The 18,261-nt window shown below is 40.6% G+C and overlaps 1 protein-coding gene across 1 annotated transcript in view; it reads left to right on the forward strand.

The window, feature by feature from the left end:
* Nucleotides 1-394: 394 nt before the first annotated feature.
* The window catches only part of cdk14 (cyclin-dependent kinase 14), a 173,608-nt gene continuing 155,741 nt past the window's right edge, over nucleotides 395-18,261 (forward strand). The window contains exons 1-2 of the mRNA XM_054622406.1: nucleotides 395-488; nucleotides 7,036-7,067. Coding sequence (XP_054478381.1) covers nucleotides 395-488; nucleotides 7,036-7,067 — 126 coding nt within the window. The remainder of the gene's footprint in view (nucleotides 489-7,035; nucleotides 7,068-18,261) is intronic.

Below are 18,261 nucleotides of genomic sequence, written 5' to 3' on the forward strand. Positions count from 1 at the left end.
CTAGAGCTACATTTACAGGATTTAAACCCGAAATAAAAAAAGGCTCCAGCAAATTACGCACGGTTTCCAGCTCGGATCGCCTCTGCTGCAGACTTTTATTGCCTCTTTTGGAGATGCAGTTGCGTTCTTGAGAAATCCCAAGAAGGGCTTGTGTTGTTACTAGTTGATGAGAGAGCAGGGAGAGCTCCGAGGCTCCGTTTCCTGTTTGCCAGTAGCGCTGCAGCTGGGCTGAAGAAGCCCCGCAGGGCTGCCTGAACCACCGGTCCTCCTTCACCGGTCCTCCTTCACCGCTCCGAAACCCCGCACAGACAGTCCGCTGCGAAACTCTGTGGAGAGAGAGAAGAAAGAGAGAGAGAGAGAGAGAGAGAGACAGAGAGAAAAAAGAAATAAAGAAATGTGCGACCTGATGCCAGCCTCCCAGCCCCCGGAGAAAATCGGCAAAATGAAAAAGTTGAGGAGAACTTTGTCGGAGAGTTTCAGGAGTATTGGTGAGTATTTTCTATTTCACTGCTCTTTGTGCAAAAATGTGAGGAGAAATGTCTCCAGCACGCAGCAGTACGGGGGGATGTCTGGGCACAGTTTGGGCTCAGCAGCCATGGAAAACCTACATCAGCTCGGGACGGTCCACATTTCCTTCAGCTCAGTTCCTTTTTTATGGACACTGAGAAGTCAGATTCTTTAGTGAACACTGTGTAGTTTATAGAGAGTTATGAGGACAAAACATAGATGGAATGTTTCCCTGAGGATCTGCTGTTACATTTAAGGGTGATTACTCAATTCCGAGCCTCATGTCACATGCTTTAGCAATCATTGTAGCTTTCAGAGTCATCATCATCCTCATCATCATCCTCATCATCATCATCATCGTCATCATCATCATCATCATCATCATCATCATCATCATCTATTCTTAATTCAGTTCTGATCTCAGTGGAAGACACTTGACCTTAGCATGAGTTCAAACTCATTTGTAGTGAAAAGTCACTGTCAGTATATGCAAGATAAGAAAATAGCCATAAAGACCCAACTGTTCTGGTTCACATGTTTATTGCCATTTCTCCTTAATGCACATTGTGATAATGATACCAGCTGTGTTGGGCTTAATGTCTTTTTTTTTATTATTATCCATTAATCTGCTGATTTTCATGATTAGTCGGTTCATGACAGTTTCCTTAAACACAAGGTGACATCAGTCATTTTCTTGCTTTGTCCCACCAAACGTCTCAGAAATTCACTTTACCATCACGTCACAAAAGAAACAAAAAAAAGCATCACAATGGAGAAAATAACTTTTCTTACTTGAGAAGTGGCTAAAGGATAGTTGTTGATTCGTTTTATGAAGATCAGCTGATTGATTTATTGACTGACTGCAGACTAATTAGTTTAAAAAAATGTTGTTGATCATGTGTTTGTGGTCATTGTTCTACATGACCACAAACACACCGTTGACATTTCTGTGCCACCGTTTCTTGTTGCTGCTGATGAACCTGTGATACCAACTCGAATCATGATCAAGCGTCATCTTCATCATTGCGTTCCAATGTCACGCCGAGACTGCTAGATCTTACAAAACATTTATCTTATGGATTCGTATTTTTACCTCAATAAATGCCATCATCCATCAATATTATCTATGAAAAATGGCGGTCCATGTTGCCACAGATATTGTTGCTACTGACCGCTGATGGATGTTTGAGGCTGATACTCAAAGCGATATTGGAGTTGTTAAAAGCTGATAACAATGTATAGCCTGATAATCAGTTTTTGACATAAATACATGACGTACACATGTGTAATGAGTATGTAAAGGTCCCATATCCTAGAAGGTGGTATTCCCCTTTTCTTTTTTGATCATAGAGCAGGTCTATGTGTTATATAATACTGTGGAAGTATCCAAACACTCAATCCACAAAGAAGTGCACACTGTATTAGGAAAGTGTGATTTTTAAATGAGCTAACATGATTTCATAAGGTTGTGATGTCACAAATATACAGTCACCATTAAAAGTGATGCTTTACTCGGTGTAGTTGATACACAGCTCTGATGCTCTGATGCTGTCAGGAATACACTGACCAGTCATGGCAGACTGGGATTTTTCTGCAGGGGCTCTTAAAGAGACAGGCGCTAAAACGGAGCGTTTCAGACAGAGGCTGAATACAGAGAGAGTCAGACAGACGGTATGACAAAAAAAAGGTTTTCTGACCATTAAAGCATGGAAACATGTTCTAGTAGAAAGCCAAGATACAAGGATGAACCTGAAAATGAGCATGATACGTCTCCTTTAAATTTGGTTTTATTGAATTAATGTCATCAAAATATGAACTGTATCATACATATATATCAATTCGGATATACCAGCCATAAAGTGAAATTAGGGCTTTGGCTAAATATTTTTTAATATTGAATAGTCTTCCAATAATATCTTAATTAAACGATTAACTTTATCGACCAAATCATGTTTTTCAGTACTGGCCAAGAAATCAGTCTGCTTCTGATAGTATAGTAGTAACTATAGTAGTTATGGTTTTCTGCTAATTAGAGCTCAATCCCTGCATCATCATCGTCATCATCATCTCTTTTCACTCCCACTTTTTTAAAATCTAGCTCTCATCCAACAACGGATGCTCTGCTGCTAAAGTAACGTTTAATCACGCACGCACAACCACTTGTCAAGGTGAAGCCATCATATCCCAGTTCATTTCTCTTTCTCTTGCTCTTTCCTCTCTCTCTCTCTCTCTCTCTCTCTCTCTCTCTCTCTCTCTCTCTCACACACACACACACACACACACACACACACACACACACACACACACACACACACACACACACACACACACACACACACACACAGAGGGCCTTGGCAGATATCCTCAGTTCAGTGGCCTTTGCAGCAGTGTGTGTGTGTATAGAGAATGAACCGCTGGATGCAGCCTATAGGAGAAGATGAGAAATGAACAGAAGTGAGTTTGGGTCGATGTTGCCGGAGCAGAAAGATTGGCATTGACTTTCCTGCCGTGCTGACGCTCATCTCCTATTGGCCATCTCTCCTCTCATCTGAATCAACAGATCTGAGCATCGATCGGGCTCTCTCCTGCTCCACGGACACTTTAACAAAGCACATTCAAGAGCCAGCCTTATTGTTTACGTCCTTGTAACGGTGTTGATCCAACTGGTCCCAGTGGGCAGGCGCAGGTCATTGGCAAATTATGCCCCTATGCAACATGATGCATTGTGGATGCTTTGTGATTTTAAAAGCTTCAAACCTGGTTAGTGGTCTGATGCAGGATTCATCACCCTTTTTCTAGTGTTTGAGCCCAGGTTTGATGCTAATGAGCCAAGTCATTAAAGAGATGTCAGTGGGCATGTTGTGTTTTCGAGATCATGAAGACAGTCCCAGATGGATTATTAGGAAATCATAATACATCTTTTAATATCAAATATCAAACAGATCCTCCTGTGGTCCCATCAGTAAAGGCCATGTGGGGTATTCAGAAACTTTGCCTTTAAACGAGCGGCCACCATCACAACTTTACAATATTAAGAACATTTTACAATTTTAAACATACAGATGATAGGTGTTCCACTTTATTTTCGGTTGCAGTGTATGTGAATGGCATCAGCTGACAGGAAGTAAACATGGACCCAAGCTGTTGCCTGGCAACGCAATTCTGTTGATGCGCAAAAACGGAGCATTTTAGACAGAGGCTGCAATACAGGTGTTTTGAGACAGAGCGTATGATAAAAAGGAGTTGTTGTTTTTTTACATTAAAGCATTTATACATGTTCTAGTGGAAACCCCAAATACCAGTATGAACCTGGAGCTGAGCATGATATGTCTCCTTTAAATGACTGTGTTAAAGGGAAGGTTGATGGAGTGTCTCAACGAAGCCTGAAATCTTTTCATATTCATGACATTTATTTACTTTATATTATTTATTCAATATAATTAGGGAGGAAAATCAAGCAAATATAAAACCAAACACAAACATCAGTCTTGCTACACAAATCAAGCAGAAACATTAAAAGGAATAATACAAAGGTCTGTCCGATCCTTGGACCTGGAGGATAAATCTGGACAGTGAAGTAAACTTACTCAGCGGTACTGCCGTTGAGATGCCCTTGAGCAAGGCAATTAACCCGCAACTGCTCCCGAGAGGCCGCAGAGTGGCTACCGGATCAGAGTGCTTCCAGATGTGGATGTGTGATTAAGAGTATGCTGTTGGTATTCAGACGGTTCAGAAAGCTTACAGGGTTGTGAGTGGTTCTGCTCCCTCCTGGTCCTTCTGGTCCTCCTGGTCCAAGCCTGCACTCTGTCCCCTCACTGTATCACTCCTCTGCCTCAGCACTTCTGACCATGTCACCCTGAGGGCCCCGTGGATGCTCCCCTCGGTCAGGGCTCTCGTCTGTTCTGTCCCCTCCACCGAAGTCAGGACAGCAGAGTCAAAGTTCATCTTCCACTGCAGGCTGCTTCAGACTTATTTATGTGTAATTTCTAAAAAAACTAAAACGAAAGTCACTTTGAGAGTCACGTTTTCTCACTCCAAACTCAATCTTTTTATAGATGTGTGAAAACTCCAACCTCACATTCTAGTGTGGATGGTAAGGAGTGATTCACCAATGAAAACACCTTCTCTGTATGAAAGGTTTGCTTTCTAAATGTTTCCAACAAACGTGATCAAAAGGTAGATTCTTTCCAGTGGGAGATGCAGGATGAAAAGCTGAAGAAGCAGTGATGATGTGTTATGAAGTTTTTGTCCTTCTTTTCCCTCTGTAATACTGTATGTCTACTTCTCCTCATTTCCTTCAGAAAGTGATTCCATTATTTTATGTATGTGCTCTGGATATAAATATAGCATAAGGATAGTTTGTAGTGAGACAGAATGCTCTGACAGCTTCATCATCCTAATGTTTTTCAGAGCTTAGTTTACACTTCCTTCATCCCGGGAGAACCTCAAACAAACTATTAAGATACATTTGTGATAACGCGTTATATGAAACTACGCTGAGCACATATACAAGAAGAATTTCCCTAAGAACATTTACAATAATGTTTGAATGAATATAAGAAAACATTTCAAATGTGTTATTCTGCACAGTGAGCACTCAATCTAACAAATCAGCATGGTGCAGGATCTTTATTGTCTACCTGCAGACTAATCCATTGTATTGAGTGTGGATTTGCGGCTGTGATTATGCTGTCTGGAGTGTGTGGGGAGTCTTTGGGGAATGTGTGTGTACTCACCCTCTGAGAAGAAGGAAGCAGCAGTTAAACGGCTCAGTGGCCGGGGCTGACGAAGCTTCCAAACACTCCAACAGAAAAGGAAAAGTCATTTTAACGCAAAGCAGCCCCCGGAGCACTCTGTCCTTTGGCCATCTGCCTTTCTCATTAGAAAACGTAATCATCATGAGGAGTTGATAACTGAAAAATCCTCATTTGCCTGTTAGTAATGCTCTCCACAAGCTTCTTGAGCTATGAGAGTTATTCAAAAAACCAAAGACCCAGTTAAACGGTTCATCCCCTCCTCATAAATATGAAGGATATTGATGCAACACTGTCTCCCCCTGCATCAATGTGGGGAGCAAAGGGGATTGTCATTGTCCAGGTAGAACAAATACACTCTTTTGAGGTTTTGACATACCATATATATAGTTTACATGGAACATTTTATATATGAATGGAATCTGAATGTTGTTCCCTGACCATCTCCCTGGCTATAAGTCCCGCCCTTGTAGGCAGACTGGCCAATCCCAGAGTAGTATCAGTCAGCGGCTCCGACAACTACGTTAGCACATCATTAATTAGTATTAAGACTTCAATGCTACGCTAGATACTGAAGGTATACTGAATGCATTCACATGCTGATTTAGCTTTTTAATGATTGTAACAGCGAGTAAAGACCTACCTGACTTACCAGAACATTGTTGTTCCTTCATTTCATTGTCATCTGTCTCCATCACCAGGTGATGTGATGGGTCACATTTTCACACCGTGATCTGTAGAATTTAGCTTCTATCTTTATCTTTTTAAGATGCTGTATCAGTTTGATATCCCAGAAATATCTTTAAAACACATATGGTAGACCTTTCTGTCTGCTTAGTTTTGTCCCAAAATGTGCTAATATTTATGCAGGGAGTGGTTAGTGGCAGTGTGGGCTCCATTGCCGCTCTGACAGCTGGACAGCTAATGGGAGTAGCAGCTTGGGGTGGGGCTTAACAATTGTGAATGTGACGCTATGATATGGGACGTCATTACACCAAAAAAACCAATACCCAGATTTAATGGAGACACTCTGTAACAAAGAGCATGGTTTTTGAATAGCTACAAATGATGTGAAACCTTCCCTTTAGGCATGTGGTAGGCTGTTGTTCTAAGTCACCTGAGCCCATCACCGCTGAAGATGTTGGGTCAGGATCAGGCATCTCACTGGTGAACAGGGGATTAATGAGCACTGTAGCATTGTTTTTGATGAAAAAAAACTTTGAGTTCTATTCTTTTTGGACCACTCTGTGTATGAAGGATTGCTTTTCTTTGCTGAAGAATATCAGGGTCAGAGCCAATCAGAGGCAGAGTAGGGAGCAGGTCTTGACAGACTGCAGGTGGGAAAAAAAATTGCGGTACACACACACACACACACACACACACACACACACACACACACACACACACACACACACACACACACACACACACACGGAGACATACCTGCTAAAATGGTTGTATCTTTTTTACCCATACTGCTTGGGTAGAATATGTCAGTGTTGTTTCCATCGCTGTTAGTGTTGCTCTCTGCACTCCTCTGATAACACTCCATGATGAAAAGTGAGTTGACACCAGGGACTAGTGAACTCCTCTTCAGCTCATTCCAAAGCCAGACCTGCACTGCTTTAATGAGTGCAGAATGGATTTCAGTGACAAGGTTTATGTGCCACGTTGCATCTCTACCATTATACTTTTTTTTTTATGTGGTTCATTCTTCAAAAGATGTCAATACAGGCAACTGTCTGATTCTCTCTTCCTTTCTTCTTTTTTACAGCTTTCAAGAAAGAGGACAGCGGCTTTGATGAGGTAAGATGAAAACAAGTGAATTTTGGGGATCTGTTGTCACCGCTGGCCCAGTTTCAGAGCTATACCACAGTGTTGAACGCTGTATTTTTCTCTAAAATTATTCATCAAGGTCTTGCCGGCCAGATGTTGTCAGGTCTGCATTGCAGTTGATTTCTTTTTTTATGTGGATCCTGCTGTTACTCTGGTGTGTAATATATTCATGTGTGGAGCGTGGTGGTTTTCCCTCTCATCCCAGACACGTCCCTCAGGGTCAGTCTCCATCACATGGAGCTCCTCTGGACCGCCAATGAGACTCCAACAAATGCACCAACCAGATTCTCTCTGTAGGAGTATACCAGGGCTCCAGACTTGTTTCACAGCTCCACCACAACCTCCTTGAAACAGTCTGCTTGCTCTCCTTAAGAAAAAACTGTCAAACGTAAAATTCTTTATTACATACTTGTGAAATACAGTTCACATTTTGATAGCTGATGTTTTGTGCACATTCACAGCCCCTCAGATTCTCTTTGAGCAGGAACAGGCTTCAGGTCTCCTGCACTACATGATGCATTAAGTTGCAGGCATGTCCACTAAAATCCCTAAACACATCCACCATCGCAGTGTTCCTGGACTAATAGACAATAACAAGATTATTTCATCAATAAAAATACGATCTTTAATTTCCTAGTCATTAAAATTGTGTTTTAGATGCAAGTAGCCACCATAGATATCTATAACAAACTAAAAGAATAACATTAAGAAGTGTTGACTGGTAACACTGGCTTTGAGGTTGTTGAAATTACTTTGGTGGTGAAAAAACAATAAAAAGGAAATCTGTATGGATTGATATGGAACAAAAAATGTAATTGGGCATCTTTAAAAGTAACATTTGCTCCCTTTTATTTCTGCCGATCTCATCTGTGACTCAACACCTTGATAAAGTCTGAAACTTTAGCTGTGTCAACTGTTTCACAACCTTTCCAGTGTCTGCAAGAGGCATTGGGATTGCTTATTGAATAAGACGCCAGTTTTTGTGTTGATGTGGCAGACATGATGATGCTGTGGTCGGTTGGTAGATTCCTTCACTCTATGCGATAGACCTGCTGAGATCCAGACCTGTGTTCAAGAAAGATACAGCGGGTTAAAAACGTATTGAACACATTACCATTTTTCTCAGTAAATATTTTTCTAAAGGTGCTATTGACATGATGTCGGTAACAACCCAAGTAATCCATACATACAAAGAAAACCAAACAAATAAGTTCAGAAATTAAGTTGTGTAATAAAATGGAATGACACAGGGAAAAAGTATTGAACACATGAAGAAAGGGAGGTGCAAAAAGGCATGGAAAGCCAAGACACCAGCTGAAATCTATCAGTAATTAGAAAGCAATCCTGCCCCTTGTCAGTGCAAATTAATATCAGCTGGTTCAGTCCCAACTGATGGCCTATAAAAAGGTGTCTCATTACCAAGGTGTCACTAAAGAAACATCTCATGATGTGTAAAAGCAAAGAGCTCTCTCAAGACCTTCGCAACCTTATTGTTGCAAAACATACTGATGGCATTGGTTACAGAAGGATTTCTAAACTTCTGAATGTTCCAGTGAGCACTGTTGGGGCCATAATCTGGAAGTGGAAAGAACATCACGCAAGACTCCATTGCTGAAGAAAATGTTGAAGCTCGTTTAAAGTTCGCTGCACAGCATTTAGACAAGCCTGTGAAATACTGGGAGAATATAGTCTGGTCAGATGAAACCAAAATTGAGCGCTTTGGATGCCATAATACACACCATGTTTGGAGGTCAAATGGCACTGCACATCACCCCAAAAACACCATACCAACAGTGAAGTTTGGAGATGGGAACATCATGGTGTGGGGCTGTTTTTCAGCATACGGCACTGGCAAACTTCATATAATTGAAGGAAGGATGAATGGAAAAATGTACAGAGACATTCTTGATAAAAATCTGCTGCCATCTACCAGGATGATGAAGATGAAACGAGGGTGGACATTTCAGCAAGACAATGATCCCAAACACACAGCCAAGGAAACTCTCAAATGGTTTCAGAGAAAGAAAATAAAGCTGCTAGAATGGCCCAGCCAATCACCTGACTTGAATCCAATAGAAAATCTATGGAAAGAGCTAACGATCAGAGTTCATAGAAGAGGCCCACGGAACCTTCAAGCTTTGAAGACTGTTTGTGTGGAAGAATGGACCAAAATCACACCTGAGCAATGCATGCGACTAGTTTCTCCATACAGGAGGCGTCTTGAAGCTGTCATTACCAACAAAGGCTTTTGTACAAAGTATTAAATCAATTTCAGTAAGCGTGTTCAATACTTTTTCCCTGTGTCATTCCATTTTATTACACATAACTTAATTTCTGAACTTATTTGTTTGGTTTTCTTGTATGTATGGATTACTTGGGTTGTTACCGACACCTGGGGAAGATTTCATGTCAATAGCACCTTTAGAAATATATTTACTGAGAAAAATGGTGACGTGTTTGTATGAGTGGGCAAAGCAGACTGTTAATCTAATTCATTACCAGTCTGACATTGTGTTTGTTTTATCCATTTTCTTTAAATCAATAAGGAACACCTTCCAGTAAAAAGCACACCTCTACAAACTGCATGGATAACAGCCGTCGCAATGTTGTTGGTTTCGCAATGGCTGAATGGAAGTTACCATATTTGGAATGCAGTGGAGTGATGCTGTATATGGCTCTGGTAGTGGCAGCGACCTGTCAATAACACTAAGCATTAAACTCAGTCAGTCAAACTTATTTTTGCAACCGGGGGAGTCGCCCCCTGATGGTGATGTAAACTGAAAACGGGTCAGATATGACTCGTCAGCTTACTTTAAAATGAGCTGTTCCCGGAGAGATTTACTCCACATTTTTGCCAAAATAATGCATTGAAGTTTTTTTCCTGAGATTTGCTTTCTGAAAAAATATTTTGAACGATCCAAATAGAAAAATGTCTAAAGGGTAATGTAAAGTCTGTTGTGCATATATAGCTGGTAGTAATCATCATGCTTTAGCTTTGAATTAAATGGGCCATTTAAGTGAAACTCAGAAAGCACTGCAGGAATTGTATGATGTCATCAGCAGTCACATGACAAAACAACTGGATGGTGTTTTTATTGTAGGGGATGATTTTAATGAAAAAACAGCCTGTTCGCCCTGCAGCTGTCTGGCAAACCATACAGAGGTACCAGCTGTCGTACCATCAGACTACAGAGCAGCTTTTCTCCTCAGGCTGTGAGAATCACACTCCAAAATCAAAACTAGTTGTGTGTTTTTCTTGTGTATTATGAAGAGACTACAACTTGCATTTAATTGTGCAAACCTGTGTTGTAGAATAAAGATAAATGAACCTCGTAACTAGAGGAGAAGCTGCAGTGTAGTGGTGTGGTGTCGATGGGGAAAACTCTAAGATTTTCCCATTGGGAGGACTTTTGGGAAATCTTTATTTTTGTTGGCAAGGGGAACATGAGAGCTGGGATATCATGGACGTCACATGTGTTTGGCAACAGGGCAGTTTGTCAAGCTTCCTGTGATTATTTGGATAAGAAGATATAACCCATGTTCTTGTTCAGCGAGGGACTTCTGCGGTGAAACAATGCGAAACAGACCGTTTCTGGAAGTCACTGCCATGGGAATTAGCTCGGACCATTCGCTATAAATGGGCCTTGCTGCCAAGGAAGAATGTAAAGAATCTGGGAATGAAAACTCCTTCCTGTCCAACAACATGATGTTTGCAAGAAAATGAATGATGGTCTACAGCTAGAGTATGTGAACATTTTCACTTAAAACAGCAGATGGGGATTGGATATGTGTGTGAGAGCTTGTTTGTCACTGGTGTCTGTTGAGCTGAGGATCATAGTGAATAGGAAACTATGTGTCTGCTTAAACCACAGAGATCAGGTAGGCAGGTCAGTCTCGAATTGCTTTTTTTTTTATAGGTTTTATAGGCTTGACATAAAAATGCAGGTAAATTCCTGAATGAGAAGGTTAGTTTTCTGATCTGGTGCCCCTTTCATAAGGACAACATTGTTCATCAAAATGTAGCTCACTGTTAAAAGAAATAATTCATATGAGAATGTTTAGATCTGCCACCGCTATGGTCAAAGGTAATGGTTCTCAAATTAGTGGACACCTAACAACCTAGAGGGGTGAAGAGCCATTACTGGGGGGTGGGTGCACATGATCAGGGGAAAAATGTGAAGAGCATGTTAAGAATCAGATTCATTATGCTTGAATGATTTCAAGGCTATCAAGTTCCAGGTTTGTAAGAGATGGAAAATTTTCTTACAGGGAAGAGAAAAAAATTATGTGAATTTACAATTTGTTTTAATATACAGTGCTGCAATAGAAGAATCCAATGGGATTTTTTACATTGGATTTGGGGTTATTTCAGAAAACATTAATGATACTTACACGTTTTGTTCAGCTAGATAATCTTCACAAATGAACACAACTTTGATGATTTTTTATTGATTATTCCAGGATCGGTTCTCTCTGATCAATCAGAGGTCTGCAGTTTTTTAACTCCACGTTCTAGTTGACTTCTGGCTCGCTCAAAACCTTGACCGAAGTGCCACCAAAAAAATTACAAGGTACGAGGTACTAACACCAACTTTTTGCGATGGCAAAAAGAGTTGAGTTGAAGAGAGCCTGGGCTTACCATGCAGTGGAAGTGGCAGAATACTTCTCAGTTATTGTTAGGGACAGATACTTTTGGACAGCCTTCTATCCACCCAACTTCTCCCTACGAGGTTTTGTGGCACTACTTCCACTGGGCTTATCAATATTAGCTCAGCCACATGACGTTGCTTCTCAGAAAAATGTGAACAGAAGACATGTTCACATAGTTTTATTCCACCAAAAAGTGCTATTCTGCCTCAAAATCTCTGCTCCCATGTGAGTTTTTCCAAATGGCTGATATATTTGCCCTTCTCTCTCTCTCTCTCCCTCTGACTGCCTCTGTCTCTAATGGAAACAGATACTGGAACCCACTGGCTTCATCTGAATCTGTGGTTAAAGTGCTGCACTCTGTGGAGGGCTTTGATTATTGTGGATGTTCTGTTTGAATATCTGCTCTGTGTGTGGGAATTTATTGTCATGAAAACAATTTGCTGTCACAGAAATGGTCTAAAAAATGTAACTTAAAGTGTCAGGTTTTGTTTGAGGCTTTTGATTAGTTGACAGAAGTCGTGATTTACCACTGAGGTAATGATTTTCTCATTAGCCATCTTTGAGTCTTTGTTCTCTGTCTCTTTTTCTGACTCTTTGTCTCTCACCATTTTGTCTTTGTCACACTCCAACTTCATTATCTTTTCACGCTCCAATTGGAGCTGAATAATCTCATGTGTTTGGTGTCAGGATAAAAAATGAATGCAACGCATGTGTTTCTCAATTACTGCAAGCCCTTGGAGAATCCATTAAAAGCAAAAACGCTGTCATTAGTTGCAGGGAGCGTAAATCACTGTAAATTCTGTGGATTGTTTTTCAAAAGGAAAAAGAAAATCAGTGATTCTTGCTGCTCTCATCTGTTTTTTGTCACGGTACAAGCCTGGAATTATAATGGAAGTCAACCTTGTTCATTTTTCTTGGTTTACCACCTTGAATTATGTATTTTTCCACTACAATACATACAGTATGTTCCTATTTATAGTTTTCTTGTAATTATACCCTCATCAAAGAACCACAAAAGTCTCCTAAATGATGTAAAGGGAAACTATGATTTATTACAACTTTAGTTTTATTTTCTTAGCTTTTGCCATCACCAAGTTGGAAATAGTAACACTGAACTTGTTGAGATCTCCGACCATGGCAAATTTGCTAAAAATAGACACAGCAGGGAAAGACAAATAAGAAGAAAGACGATGGCACAGTACAGGTTGTAAACAAACCAGATCAGCTACTATATTTGTAAGGTAAAACTGAAAGTGACGCACCTGTAATCTCATGAGTAGTCTTTCAGTGCACCAATACGGTAGGTACAACAGGTCAAAGTTAAAGCAGTTAGTTGTTTTTAACGGACAATTTGGGAAATAGGTTAACGGTTCACATTCATTTTCTCTTCAAAATAAGTTTGACTGACCCTTTTACTGGGTTTTTATGCCAGCCTGTCTGATTGACTAAGAGTTGTTTTTCTTGCCATCAGTTTGGGATGGAATATGGCTCTAAATACTTTCATACTAACAAGCCTATGCAAATCTGCTATAGAGAAGACAGACAATGGAGGGAATTAGACCTGTAGCAAATTCAGCACTGTCACTGCAAATGGGAGCAAACTACGGCACCCTATTAGTTTGATTAGGGGGCTTTTATGAGAGTAATTTAGGCAGGGAATTAGAATCTGATTGTTCAGTATAAGCGTCACCGGGTTTCTAATCTGCCTCTGCAAAGACACGTGTGGGGAAAATAGCCTTGTCTTGTATCACTTATTAACGTTAGATAAGTAAGCCATGCTTCCAAAATGGGTCAATAGTATAAATCTGATCTGCTGCATGCATATGTGGATTCTACAGTGACCAGGATAGCAGCTTCCGTCTCTTGTGGAGGTGGGCGGTAATACTTACATTATTATATTATATTATTATACCTGAACACACAAACAGATGATTGAATTTACCACGACCTCCCACTCTCATCCTGAGCTGATCTGGAGATAGAAGCTGAAGAAGAATCAGAGTGAACAAAATGGCTGACATGATGTGTTCTCTCTGGTGGGACTGCTGCAAAGGGTGAATGACATGTTTGATCACATTTAGCCTCATCTCTCTTCAGACCATCAGAACCTGATGAATATAGAAAAGTCGTCAGCATATGCACCTTTTTTCTGTTAGGGGAATCCATGTGCAGATTCTACTTCCTTGTATACGGCATGACTCTTTGGTCCCCCTCCTCTTCTCAGAACAAGGTCAGAAATGTGACTTTTGGCTAAATGCCTGTCTCGATAGAAGATTAGCATGCATAGAGGGCAAAGCCACAAATGTAGAGCCATTTCAATTGATTTTTTGTTTTTAACTAATTTGATGGCGTTGAAGAGTCCAATCAATATTGCGCGCTGATAAGGTTACCTGAAATGACAAAGAAAAAGCTGCTGATCAAAGTGCTCTATGGTTATGGTTGTGAAGATCCATTGGATTTTACATACGACATGGTTGTGGATGTAAAGCTTGACATGAACTCAATAAAGTGTTGAGCCAGAGAGCACCAGAGATGACTGTGGGGGAGGAAAAAATGCTTTAGGACACATCAACCTGTAAATCAGCAGAGATAAAAGACCTCTGATGGCAGAGTGCGATGTGTCAAAGAGGCAGTTCAACCTGCAGCGTGGATCACATTGTAGCAGTCATTGAGTGTCGTAATGACAGTGTGTGTGGCCCACACAGCTCACCTTGCTGTGGAATGTTACCTTTCCATGTCCCCCTTTTTGCTCTAGACACACAGTCCGCCCACATTATTAGACCCTCGGCTTGTGTCTTTTGGCTGCATCCTCTGGAGAAGAGTCATGGTCAGAGGTCACATGGAATCAGGATAAGAGATCAGTCACAGTAACAGCATGATGATAAGAAATGAAAGACCAGGGTTAAGGAATTACATTCACACAAGACCAATGACCAAGGTCATTTTAAGGTTTAACCTTTGTATTGGCTTGTAAATAATGCCCTTTTTGTTTCATTTTCAGGGCCAAGAACCCATGTTCATTGAAGATTTCTAATACTAACAAAGTAACATTTGTTTTTTACGTAAAGAACGTTCTTAACTAGTGGTCAACCGATAGTGGATTTTTAATGGACTTGGAAAGTTTGGAGCAGGAGAGCCAACAGCCGATTAATTTGGCTGATACCTATCAAGAGCTCATATATTATATGTAGAGATAACTTTTGTTGTGAGAAAAAAATTGAAAATGGGTCAGATATGACACAAATACCACTTATCATCTTGTTGTAAAGATTATTGAAGGATGACACTGAGCATAAATACATTTTCTATATTTTAACCATGTGAGTTGTATGGCATTAGGGGTGGCATTGACCACTTTGGACTCGACTGAAAAATCCAGCAAAAATTGAATTGAATACCATGAGATTTTATACAGACATTCAGCGCTTCCAGAGGGTAAATCCTACGGACTTTGGAGTTTCCCTTACTTTTCCTCTGGCACCATCTCAGTTAAATTTTCAATTATCCCAGTACTCCGCGGTTTTGAAGCCTCAAATTCGGCATTTGGGCGATCACCATCTTAGTATTTGTTCTTTGCCATCTTGGCTTTTGGAACCAGAATTGACACAAGGCGGAGTAGCTAAGTAAAACCAAACTCGAAGAAGACTTAAAACTAGAGATTGAGACCAGACGTAATAAATTAAGAGAGAAGTAGAGTAATTTTCTCATAGACTTCTATACAACCAGAGGAGTCGCCCCCTGATGGACATTAGAAAGAACGGAAGTATAAGTCACTTTCTCATTGGCTTCCCTTTTCAGACCCGGAGGTCACTGCCTCCCATATACTGCCAAACTAATACAATTCCCATCAGCTGTTATGGGTGATTCTGATCACTGGTCATCCGATGAATGAAGCCTATCCAGTGTCTCCTGGACTAAATGCCATTTCAGAGGCTTTTCAAGCCTGACATCAAAATTAACATGATAAACAGTTTATAACATGGATTTAGTGCCATGAAAATATAAAGACTGCTCAAATATCTTGTAGTTTTAGTGAAGAAATAAAAAGGTTCTGGTTGAACCCTAAATGACTACAAGTGAAAAAGCTTGGGAACACTGTTCAAACAAAGGTCCTTTGATGTCATTGCATTGTGACAGACTTCACATGACTGCGTTGTTCATCCTCAGTCACCACCGCCACCAGACAAATGACACTCCGTATCTGCGGAAGGACAGGCAGCCTCTGTGCAGCTGCTAATTGTGAGCATAATACAAATCAGATAGCTATTGTCAGACACTCATTGTCACTGTCGTATCTCAGACACAACATTTCCAGCCGGTGGCCCGGCGTCAGCCTGCTAACTAGCAGAGGATTCCAACCAGCCCCTATGTTTCTTCAGGAGAAATACACTTTCACAGTAGAATACATATAAATGTCTTATTTACTTCAGATTTGTATTCATCCATTTTATTCATTCGCTCCTTTTATACTCATGGGAAGTGTGATTGTGTGAGGTCACGCTCTGACTAACATATTGAGTATTGCTCTCAGAATTTTCTGGCAGTAATCAGCAAGGAATTCGCACATTTCCTTAATGCTTTGCTTCTAGTATAAGCCTCTTAAGACGCTCTTAGTAACTTCCATAAGAAAAAAATAAAGTCAGCTGTAGAAGACGAGAGATCGACTCAGAATGAGAACAGTGGTGTCAGACTTTCTGCCCTGTGTCTGATTTTGAAGCTTATCACAATCAGAAATGTTTTTTTGTCACACTCAAGCTGGATGCTGCTCTTACTATACTGCTGCCTAAACTGCATGCTTGATCCCGTGCCAGCCTCTATAACATTCAGCTACCTGGCTCCCTTCCACCAGGCCTATAGAGAGACAATCAGTGTCTGATTGATCGTAGCAGTAATACAGTACAGGAGAATGTATCATCCAGCCGGCCTGAGGGAGCTCTGTGCTGTCAGCAGCAACCTTTGACTCCTGCGCTTGCTTAGAGGAAGTGATCACATGAATATAGCGCAGTGTTGAATGTCTAATGGAGTTTAGTCGGTGTGTAGGATATGTGATCACTCTTCCCATTTACACCTCTGAAATGAATTCCAAGTATTGCAGAGCACGTCTGTTGGGAGTCAGCAGTGAACGTGCATATAGAATAAAGTACGATCTTAATATAACATACTGCAGTGCTGATGCAGTAAGATGCACATCAGCACCTGGTAGCTTCAGGGCTGCTAGCATCTGAAGACAGCATCACTGTCATGTTAGCATCAGGGGGCGACTCCTCTGGTTCTATAGAAGTCCATGAGAAAATTACTCTACAGTACTTCTCACTTGATTTATTCCCTCAGTAAACATTGTAAACATGAGTTTATGGTCTCAATCTCTAGTTTCAAGTCATTTCAATACAGCATGATGTTCATTTAGTAAATTATGGTCCATTTAGAGTCAAATAGACCATAAAGCAGGGTATGCTTTAGGGCGGGCTTACTTTGATTGACAGGTCTCTACCATGGTATGGTTCAGTCTGGGTTGTTTTTGTTTGAGAACTTGAACCCTTGTAAAATTTTGGTCGACTAAAAACATTCTGCATTTGGTTGTACTTAGCTAACCTTCTGGTGTCACTGTGGGCTTTAGAAAAACAAGATGGCGCAGGCTACAATGCTGAACTGCTGGAGCTTCAAAACGTCTATTTCCACCATGGTTTGACACAGGACAAACAGTGTTCTCCACCCAAAACAGGCTTTTCTGCTTTTCATACTACATGTCCTGACATCCTCCTTTGCTACCATCGTAATTACTACACTTTCACAGAGTGTTTTCACTTCATGAAGGTGAATTGTAACATCTTGGTTGCCCTAAAAATATCTTATTCAGAGTTCTGTTGAACTTAGCTCCACCCTCTCGTGTCACTTGTGGTTTCAAAAAAATCAAGATGGCAACGGCCAGAAAATGAGATGGCAAAGGCTAAAAACCAAGATGGCAATGGCCAAAATGCTGATCTCCATGCATCAAAACTGTATTCCACAAACCAATGCGTGACATCACCGTGACTATACTTCCACTTCTTAAATACAATATGGTTCAACTGACATGTGTTTTTGATGATTTTATACTAAAGCTGCCTGTATTTTAAGACAATATTTGCTATTTTTAATTTGGCAATTTTTTACCCTTGTTTCTCCAAAATAAATTCTTGCAGCTCAGCATAATCAGTGAAACAGTGTTGTCAACATTAAGGTTGGTTCCCCAGAGGGGGAGAGCATGGGAGTTGTTATGCTTTTTTTTGCAAACAAGCTGCCATCAGAGCACCATGATGAGTGTGCTGTCACTTGAGTAGAAATCAAGAATCCCGGCAGGTGTCAAGGAGAGAGAGAAAAAAACAACATATTGAGCACACAAACAACGTATTCTTCTTTCAACTGGTTTATCCACACCCTTCCATTATCGCAATATCTTTTTTTTAAAAGTAGAATGGAGTGAAGAAAAGGATAATTGACATTTATATTAAAGCCTCCCCAGCCCCCCACAAAA

Source organism: Anoplopoma fimbria, chromosome 20, assembly GCF_027596085.1.
Source record: "Anoplopoma fimbria isolate UVic2021 breed Golden Eagle Sablefish chromosome 20, Afim_UVic_2022, whole genome shotgun sequence".
NCBI lineage: Eukaryota > Metazoa > Chordata > Actinopteri > Perciformes > Anoplopomatidae > Anoplopoma > Anoplopoma fimbria.